Source organism: Trematomus bernacchii, unplaced genomic scaffold, assembly GCF_902827165.1.
Source record: "Trematomus bernacchii unplaced genomic scaffold, fTreBer1.1, whole genome shotgun sequence".
In the NCBI taxonomy this organism is placed as follows: Eukaryota; Metazoa; Chordata; class Actinopteri; order Perciformes; family Nototheniidae; genus Trematomus; species Trematomus bernacchii.
Window position 1 is genome coordinate 177,257 of NW_022987708.1, and position 10,652 is coordinate 187,908.

The window sequence follows — 10,652 nt, forward strand, 5'->3', positions numbered from 1 at the left end:
GAAAATGCAGATATTACACTCATAAAATAAATGGTAGACATATCAGTACTCTTAGTGCCAAGTTGTCTCAGACAATCTGCATTTCCTAATATGGGACAGTTCTGTGCAAAATGTGGGACACTGAAAAGTCTATGTTCTATTTCGTATATGGCTTCGCCCTCTAAGGCTATCGCTATTGGGTAATCCCCCTGCGCACCCGCGCAGCACTGAAACACTTGTAGTCCACGCCCGCCCGCAAGGTGGGCCCCACCCTCGGGCTCCCTTCCGGTATAAATAGGAAGGAGGCCCGACAATCTGCTCCCTCTTTTTCTTCAGCACCCCGTTACTGAAGCACAAGAGACACTTAGCGATATAAAAGAGAACATGAGCAACAATTGCGTGAGAGATTGTCCCTCATGTGGATCCGGTTATATTATGAGCTACGACCAGCACACGGTATGCGAATCCTGCCTGGGGTCAGAGCACGCGTATGCGGCTCTCAGCCAGCAGGTCGCATGCACGCACTGTGCCCGTCTCCCCTCGGATGACAGGAAGCGTAGAGCGGACGCTCTCGCTGCTGCGGCCGAGGAGGACGATTGGCCCGTCCAGGTTTTCGAGCCCGTGGACGGCAGCCTCATGTCCCTGGAGCCGAGTGCCGGGCAGGAGTCGGACGACTCCTACCCCGTCTCCCTCCACGGTTCACCGTATGGTTCTCCCCTCCCTCCTCTCCCCCGGACGGGGGAGACAGAGTCGGAGCAGGGTGCCGACTTGGCGGCCGAGCACGCGGTCCCCTTCTCCGTCACCACGGCGCTGCCGGCGATAGGTGGCATCTTGGGGGAACTGCCAGGGATCATTTGCAAGGCGGCCGCCTGCAGAGGTCTCCCCGTTCCCCTAGCTCAGGAGAGGTGTGCTCCGGACGACATGGCCGGAGTTTTTTCGCGGGTACAGACGGTCAGGAGTGATCCGATCTGGCCACGCTTCCCCGCCATCAGGAGGTACCAGGAGGGGGCGGCGGCGGCGAACCCGAGGACCCTGAAGGCTCCGGTGGCCACATTTGTTCCCCTCACCAAGGTGGAGGGATTCACAGATGCTGGATTCCCAGCCACCCCTTCGCTGGAGCCGGGCCTGACGGCGTTTTTTGGGGTGAGGCAGGCCAACATGATCGCCGGACGGCGCCCTACGTTGGCCTCCCCCAGGGACCAGTATGTCGCCCGCCAGGCCGACCGGGTGCACCAGTGTGCCTTTCAGGCGTTGGCGGCGGCGAACAACATCGCGCTGCTCTCCAACTCGGTGGTGACGCTGGTGGAGCGGTCCACCACCTTGGCCGCTGATGAAGCGGAGGAGATCGGCAAGGCGGCCAGCACGGCGCTCACACTGCGCGTCTGTCGCTGTCTCCCAGGCAAGGATCGCCGCGTGGGTGACGCAGATCCAGCGCCACCTCTGGCTGCAGCAGGCGTCTGTTACAGAGACGGCCAGCAAGGTGTTACTGGACGCTCCAATCAGCCCGGATGGGCTGTTCGGACCCCAGTTCCACGCCATGGTGGAGTCCATGAAGGCGGCTGCAGAACAGGCGGACGACATCCGCCAGCACGTCAGCTGGCTCCAGCCTGCTGGGCGGCCACAGCGGCACCTACGCCCGCAGCAGCCGCAGCGTCCAACCCGGCCACAGCGGCAGGCGGAGAGGCATTCTCAGCAACCGCAGCGTCAGCGCCCGGCGGCGGCGGCAGGGGCTCCACCCCGCGTCTCCGCTCCCCCGCCACCCCAGAGACGAAGGGGTCTCTCGGCGGTGAGTCAACGGGGAGTGAGGCACTCCCGCTCTGTGTCTGCTCCACGAGAGCCTCCAAGGAAGCAGAGCCGCTTTTGACGTGTTGGGGGGGATTGTGAGAAAAATAAAATGGGTTCATTTTCCAACTTTTTGTCTGAGTCATCAGTATCAAGTGTTTCTCACATATCCTCCACTCTGTGTAAACCAGCTGTCTATAACCTATCGGTTAGTAGCCAGCAGGGTTCGTTGCAAAAGCCTGCACTTTTTAATCTATCGGTTAATAAACCGCAGAGCTCGCGGCATTCCTCTGTCCGAGATACGTCTCCTACACACGGTCATAATAAACCCATGAGCGCCGCTATAACGCCTCATGTGGTCAACACTGCATACATCTCCATTCATCCCCTGAGCGTGTACACGCCTCATGATGAGAGCCAGAGTGAAACGCAGCGTGTGGAGGCTCCCTCACAGCCCTTTCGCTCCAGGCCCACCTTGGGTTGCCTCACAGGCAGCGGCGGCGAGGGCTCTGACGTGGCTCGTCGCCATGACGACCACAACACATCTCGAGCATGTGCGCCCGCTCTCAGAGTATTTCTCAGAGTGGCAGCGCGTGTGTCTGATGGACAGATGGATGAGCAGGCTGATCAGCAGAGGGTACACCCTGCAGTTCGCCTCCCCCCCCCCCCACAGTTCAATGGGATACAGGAAACACTCCTGTCATCCCAGGAACAGTGTCTTGCGCTCCAGGCAGAGCTGCGGGAACTCCTGTTGAAAGAGGCTATTTCCAGGGTTCCTCAAGGGGAAGAAAATCAGGGGTATTACTCCCGCTATTTTCTTGTCCCGAAAAAGACAGGGGGAATGAGACCCATCCTCGATCTGTCAGTTTTCAACAAGGTCATAATGAAAAGGCCTTTTCACATGCTGACGATCAGACAGGTGCTGGAGTGTGTTCACCAGGGAGACTGGTTCACATCGATAGACCTGAAGGATGCATACTTCCACGTAGCCATCATCCCAAAACACAGGAAATACCTGCGTTTCTCATTCCAGGGAATATCGTACCAGTACAACCGTCTGCCGTTCGGATATTCTCTGGCTCCTCGCACTTTTTCGAAGTGTGTAGAGACGGCGCTGCAGCCGCTACACAGAGGAGGGATGAGAGTGCTGTTTTACCTGGACGACCTGCTATTGCTGGCTCGCTCCAGAGAGGAAGTTGCTTTACAGACGGTACAGCTCGTATCTCATCTGTCAAAGCTGGGTTTCATAATAAACTGGAAGAAGAGCTGCCCTCTTCCCTCCCAGAGTATTATTTACCTGGGTGTGGAATTGAACTCAGCCCGCATGAGAGCGCGACTCTCACAGCAGAGAGTGGAGGCACTGACAGCTCTTCTCCGATGCGTCACACCTCGCAGCGTGGTGACAGCCCTCTCCATGATGCAGCTGCTTGGCATGATGGCAGCTGGTCATGTGGTGATTCCCCTGGGTCTCCTTCACATGAGGAGACTCCAGAGGTGGTTTATTCGCCTGCGCATCGACCCCGTGCGACAGAAGAGGCGCATGGTGGCCATCCCTCCTTCCGTGGGTTCAGACTTAACCTATTGGAAAAGTCCCCACGTCCTGTCAGCGGGTGTGCCCCTGGGCAGAGTTACGTCACACATCTCGGTGTTCACAGACGCATCTCTCTCAGGGTGGGGAGGAACGTGTATGTCGCAGGCAGTGGGGGGACAGTGGCCGGCTCACATGTCCCTCCACATAAACGTGCTGGAATTGCTCTCCGTACGGAGAGTAATCCAGTATTTTTGCCCCGTTGCTGCGGAATCAGCATGTGTTGATTCGCACAGACAACAAAGCCGGGGCAGCCTACATCAATCGCCAGGGCGGAGTACGCTCAGCGCAGCTTCTGAACACAGCCAGGCCGCTGTTGATCTGTGCGCGCGCACACTTGCTCTCCATCAGAGCAATGTATGTTCCCGGCGAACTGAACAAAGGGGCAGACCTCATGTCCAGAGGAGGTCCTCGCCAGGGGGACTGGAGCCTCCATCCCGAGCTGGTCTCCCAGGTATGGAGCCGGTTCGGGAGAGCAGAGGTGGATCTGTTCGCCGCACGCGGGAACGCGCAATGCGCCCTCTGGTTCTCCCTGAAAGCGCAGGACCACCCCCCCCTGGGGGTGGACGCGTTCGCACATCGACCATGGCCCAGGGGACTGTTGTACGCTTTTCCACCAGTCCCGCTGATCCCTCGGTTCCTGGACCGAGTGCAGGAGGAGCGACTGTCAGTGATCCTAATTGCCCCGGAGCACACGGGCGCTTCCTGGTTTCCATGCCTACAGCGTACGCTGTCAGGCAGACCGTGGGAAATTCCGTGGCGCGGGGACGCTCTCTCGCAGGTGGAGGGAGCGATCAACAGTCACCCTGTGATAGGCCAGCACTTATGGGCATGGCCCCTGAACGGGAACACTTAGAGGGGCTGGGCCTCTCTCAAGATGTTGTACGGACCATTCAGGGAGCCAGGGCCGCGTCTACCAGAGCGTCCTACACAGCCAAGTGGACAGCTTTCCAGCGTTGGTGTGTAGAAAAAAGCCTGGACCCCATTACGTGCCCCCTGCCTCACGTGCTGTCATTCCTCCAGCTGTTGTTGGACAGGAATTTGGCTTTCAACACAATCAAGGTGTATGCTGCTGCCATATCATCTTGTCATGTGGGTTTCGGGGTCGGGACGGTGTTTAGTCACCCCCTGACGAAACGTTTTCTGCGAGGAGTACGGAGACTCAGACCTGTGTCACGCGCACTAGCGCCTCAGTGGGATTTGGCTTTGGTGTTACGCGCACTAAGCAAAGCCCCATTTGAACCTTTAGATCAGGTTCCCCTTAAGATGTTATCAGCCAAAGTAGTACTACTTTTGGCTCTAACATCAGCAAAAAGGGTGAGTGATTTGTCTGCTCTCTCTGTGGCTCCGTCATGCCTCCGGATCCAAGGAGATGGCAGTTCAGCTGTTTTACGCCCTAACCCGGCTTTTATGCCAAAGGTCATCACAAGCTCTTTTAGGTGAAGAGTGATCACCCTGGATGGCTTCTTTCCCCCTCCTCACAGGTCGGAGGAAGAAGCCACGTCTCATCTCCTCTGTCCTGTGCGCGCGCTGTCCTGCTATGTGGCGCGCACGGCTGCCTTGCGCCGTTCTCAGCGCCTGTTTGTGCATTACAGAGAGCGCTCGATCGGGCAGCCTCTGTCTGCACAGCGGCTGTCACACTGGCTGTGTGAGGCTGTGTCACAGGCATATGTCTCCTCTGGGGTGGATCCCCCGGAGAACATCAATGCGCACTCCACCAGAGGAATTTCCCCCTCCACGGCTTTGCACGGAGGAATGTCAGTGGAAGACATTTGCACTGCTGCATCTTGGTCTTCTCCCTGTTCATTTATTCAATTTTATTTGAGGGATGTCTCCCATTCCTCTCTGACACACCCTGTGCTGAGTGTCCTGTCAGAGTGAGTGACGTCAGGGATCCAGCTGTGCGCCTCTCTCCTGCCTCGGCACACAGAGAGTGGCCTGTATTTCCCTCTTATGAGAGGGACGTCCCCCTTTTTCCCCTGACACATTTCGTACGGAATGTCTTGTCAGAGTGAGTGATGTTAGGGACCCAGCTGTGCGCTCTCCTGCCTGTCTGCACGCAGAGAGCTGCTATTCCCCCTCCTTTCTGTCACTGGGCAAAGTGTGACCTTCGTCTCTACTTTCTCACAGCGGCAGGTATGTATTATTCCCAGCCTTCGTCCCCTCATGGTAAATATTCATGTTATGCTATATTCCAGGGACTGTGATGCGCCATTCGCATGGCGCAATAGGCATGGGTTATTATCTGAGCAGGTGTGTCTGTGCTTCTTGTACCGGGGGGACCCAGTGGGGCGCAGACTACATCTTGCTTCGCCCTTAACCCAATAGCGATAGCCTTAGAGGGCGAAGCCATATACGAAATAGAACTGAAGTTACCTACTGTAACTCCAGCTTCTATGAGTATTGGCGTAGCCCTCTAAGTTCTGGGCCCCACTGGCTCCACGAATAGCTGAAGAAAAGTTGTTTTGTGTGGGAGCAGATTGTCGGGCCTCCTTCCTATTTATACCGGAAGGGAGCCCGAGGGTGGGGCCCACCTTGCGGGCGGGCGTGGACTACAAGTGTTTCGGTGCTGCGCGGGTGGGCAGGGGGATTACCCAATAGCGATAGCCTTAGAGGGCTACGCCAATACTCATAGAAGCTGGAGTTACAGTAGGTAACTTCAGTTAAAAAGCCTCAGTCACCTTAATTCATGTAATGAAAACATCTCAGGTCAGTAACACTCAAAGCTAAATGTGCAATACCATGTTCAGCTATGTTACTATTTATAATGTTATTATAGGTGCACTTTGAGGACAAAATTAAGAGATTTATGGATACAGCTCTCAACACTCATATGAAACAGAACTGTTCTTACAATGTGTGTTGGAAGGATTTATGAAATTACTATGCATATTTTATTTAAACTCGTTTAAAACATATCTAAATAAATATGTGTGTCCCGGGCCAAGGAGCGTATTGAGCAGGAAAAAAGAAGAGATGGAATGATGGAGCAACTGCGCTGTCATATGTGTGGGCTGGACCTGTATAGTTTAATTTACAGGAAAGGAGTGAGCAGAGGGTAGAGTTGTACTAAAGAGACGCGTTACCATGGAAACCAAACAATGGTGTAGCTGTATTGAAGTCCGAGTGGAAACAGTAATATTTGGAGCGTTATGTTAGAATGAAACAGCCAGGTCGTGACTCACAAAAAAAAAAGTGTTACTTCACTAACTGTAAGCTTGTCACTCAGAGTAACCTACAGTTAACTTAAAGGACACCTATCATGCTATATTTAAATGATATATTGTAGGGCCATACCTATATAAGGTATATTTATACGTTTCTGTTTTCAAAATACCAAACAGATCATGCATTTTAGCCATGCCTCATTTCGCTCTATGTGCTGTTTGCTGTCTACGGGGCTGATTCTGTGAGACCACGCCCCCCTGCAGGAGAGGGTAGCCGTGCTCTGATCAAGTCAAGAGGGGGAGAAAAAAAGATCTCCGTCCTCCGTGTTTTATTTATATATACAGTCTATGGTTTTATTATATTATTATAGGCCTATAGAGTCGTTATTCATTTGTTTTAAAGCTCAATAAATAACAAAGAAGACCTTTGACCGGCACTTTTCTAATTTTGTCCGGAAGATTTAAACTTTAACAGACATCTTGACCAGCGAAAGAAACTGAAACTCTGCCGCACGGTCCCCTCGTTCCTTGGAAGAGGTGGAGAGGTGGGTGTTTGTCATCTGCTGGTGGACTAACACTGAGAGAGCTGTGGCTGATGGGCCATTAGGTGTGTAAACACACAGCTGATCACCTGAGAGCTGCCGTTTCATTCAGACTGTTTAAAAAAAAACAACGGTCTGATTTCAACAACTCAATGTGTGATTGTTATAGCAGTAATATTAGACACTAATAATACAGTAAACTATTAACACTGTACATATTATTGTTTGCCCGTGGGATTAGGATTATCGGTAGTGAGAGCCGTGCTGCATTTTCCTCCGGTCGGATGTGATATAAAAACAAACCGATTATTTTTGTAGTTGTAAAGTCACGTGGATTAAACTACATGTATTAGTGCATTCATTTCAATTCGGCGAACATATGATACATTAAATGATCGTGAGGATGATGATTACAAATCGTTTGTATGAGCCGGTCTGCATTTCCTGACAAAAAAACATAGCGATGGTTTTGTATTTACACCAACGTGGATTAAACCACATTATTTTGTTAAGTAAAAACATGGTGATGTTTTGTAAATTATTACATGTCTTTTATTTAGCACAGAATATGATCCTATCCGTGACATATGGATCTTAACAAATATCCGCTATATCAGATACCTCTACTGTAGATCTATCAGCTGTTTATTTTTTATTTCACATGAGTTCCACTGTGGCAGCTTTTTAATCACTGCACCCCCTGGTGGATCCATGATCCATTGCAGCTGGTTTCATTATAATTAAATGTATTTATCAAGGGGGCGTATCAAGTCCTGCGGGGGGTTTACCTTTTCAGCAGGGGCCCACGCGTCTGAAATGAAGTGCTACATCTGTAGTTTATATGATAGTGATAGCTAATATAACTTACCACCGGGGATGCTTGTCTTTTAAAATATGGATTATTATTAATGTGTTCTTCAGCTACAATTTAGCCTACGGCATGACCTCAGAGTGTATGCATGTAGCCTCTGTAGGTACAGCATAGTGAGCAGTTGACACTTTAGTTTACAAATAAGGCCAACGTATAGTTTTAGACATCATCTTCTTTTCACATTGTTTGAAGTTATGGCTCAGAAAAGGGGAAGGCAAAGGGAAGTGTACGGAGCTAAGAGTGACACAAAAGTAGACACTGAAGAGGCTCAGAGCCTCCCGCTGGGACTGGTAACCAGACAACAGAGACGACGGGGGCCGCCAGTTAGAGAGAAATCACACACTTAGTATCGCAGCCATGTCTTGCTGCAGGAACAGGGGGAGGGAGGGAGTGTATTCCAACTTTGTCAACTGCTTTAGGCCCATCTCCAACTCATGAATGATTAATCCATCCTCACCAATTATTTCCACGTTGATTTATCTTCAGCTCCTTTTATTATTTTACCAAATTCTACATTCATTCCGAGTGGCTGTCGTAATGTTTTCAATGATATTTGGAGGCTGCTTGAATCAGTCTTGTCTTCAACCAGGCGTCAGTGTGGCGCCACAGACACAGACTCAGAGCTGCTATCAGTTTAAATGCTCCGTTACGAAGCATCAGGCTTCACTCAATCTGTTAGACGTTATTAATTACCTGCTTACTAATGCAATCCCTAACATGAGATTCAATTAGTCCAACAGAGCATAATCTTATTACGTTCAGACACTATTACAATTATAATACCAAATATAGCCTAAGTGAGTTGTGCATGGAGCATAATAAATCACTGTGCCTGAACACAGTTTAAGAAAACAAATGTTATACTTTTACTTATAAGTAGGGATGTCCCGATCCGATCACGTGATTGGGGATCGGAGCCGATCACGTGATTTTCACGTGATCGGGGATCGGGAGAAAAAAATCGGGGATCGGAATTTCTTTTTTTTTTTTTTTATAAAATATTTTTATACATTTTATTTAATGTTACAAAACAAAAATGACCATGTTCACGTCTTAAAGTCATCCTGAGGCCTTAGTTTTGGGTTAAAATTACACAACATCATGTATGTGTTGCTTCTTTTGGGCTTGTTTTCATAGACCTGGTTGCTTATTTCTCTCAAATCTGGCAACAGAGTGGGCGCAGTGTCTAATAGTAGCAGTAAGCTAACACGAGGCTACGTTCAGCTGGTGACTCGGGAGTCGGGACAGAGAAAATGTCAGGAGTTTGGAAGTATTATAAAATTGAAAGCGAAGGCAGTGTAACAGCCAGATGCAATGTTTGCAAGGCGGAGGTTCCGCGTGGTGGAAAGAACAGAGCTACGTTCAACATGACCAATCTAATATAAACACCACCAACAACAACACGACGAGTACACAGCGGCCACTCAGGTAACGGCACTGAAACAACCGACACTTTCAGAGACTTTTAAAAGGAAAGAGAAACTACCCCAGAACAGTGAAAAGGCCAAAAAAATAACAGCCAAGATAGCTGAATTCATCGCGTTGGATGACCAGCCGTTATCTGTTACCTTTTTTTTCCTCTTAATGCATTGCATAAAGATCGGATCGGGAAAAATCGGTATCGGCAGATTGTCAAAATCAAATGATCGGAATCGGATCGGGAGCAAAAAAAGGTGATCGGGACATCCCTACTTATAAGCTTGGAACAATTTATTGTTTCATTATTGATATGATTTGTATGACATAATGTGTTTTCAATTCAACGTGAACATTTCAGATATTTAAAAATAATTGTGTTTTTATTATGTAAGTGAACAGGCCATATTTAAGGGGCACTATTATTATTATTGTTCTATTATTAAGTGTTTTCTCTTTCCTGTAGCGTGTAATATAGGTTTATGTGCATGTAAATTATCAGCAGAGGCTACAATCCCAAATTTCCTGATAGAGGGAGTTTCTCTCCAACTTTACCCCCCAAAATTGAAAAATTATGTAATTGTTTGGCTATTATGACAAAGTTTGTATGCGGCGAATAGAAACAAGGGTGGTCTGATCGTTGATCCCTGAGGAACGCCGCGGTTGATGCTTTGCTGCAGAAAATAGTTAATGAATAATTCAGTTTATTCAGAATAATAGTTATATAGGTTTGTGTGCATGTAAATGGTCTGTAAAGGCTAAAATCCTAAATTGCATCCAGAGGGAGTTTTTCTCCCACATACCTGCCTAAATCGCCTCAATTGGACTGCGTTGTTTACTTCCATAAGATAATAACATCACAGATTAAAAAAATAACACTTGCACTTCTATTGGCTAGCGCTCCAACACATTGTATGTGATTGGCTAAGGGTCAGGACATTTTCGATGCATTTCTAAGCGGTTGACCAATGACAACTGAGCCGGCCAGGTACCAATCAGAGCAGACTGAGCTCTCGTTCCTGAAATAGGGTGAAAGAGGTTCAAATATGAACCTGAAAATGAGCATGATATGTCCTCTGTAATGCATAATTGAGTCAAAGGTAAATAACCTTCCTCACTAGAGGTAGCGATCAAAGCACATTGTTATGATCAGTGTTGGGTGTAACGCGTTACAAAAGTAACGGAGTTACAGTAATGTATTACTTTTTGCTGTAACGAAGTAATGTAACGCATTACTAATGACATTTGGGTAATATACTACCCGTTACAATTCACACATTTTAACCCGAAATTAAATGGTGTTTTGT

The 10,652-nt window shown here is 49.2% G+C and overlaps 1 protein-coding gene across 1 annotated transcript; it reads left to right on the forward strand.

The window, feature by feature from the left end:
- Positions 1 to 414: 414 nt before the first annotated feature.
- Positions 415 to 4,205, forward strand: LOC117490940. Its single transcript, XM_034140724.1, is given in 5 exon segments — positions 415 to 663; positions 1,051 to 1,459; positions 1,576 to 1,754; positions 2,492 to 3,541; positions 3,543 to 4,205. Coding segments are annotated over 5 exon segments (2,550 nt in total).
- The last annotated feature ends 6,447 nt before the right edge of the window (positions 4,206 to 10,652 follow it).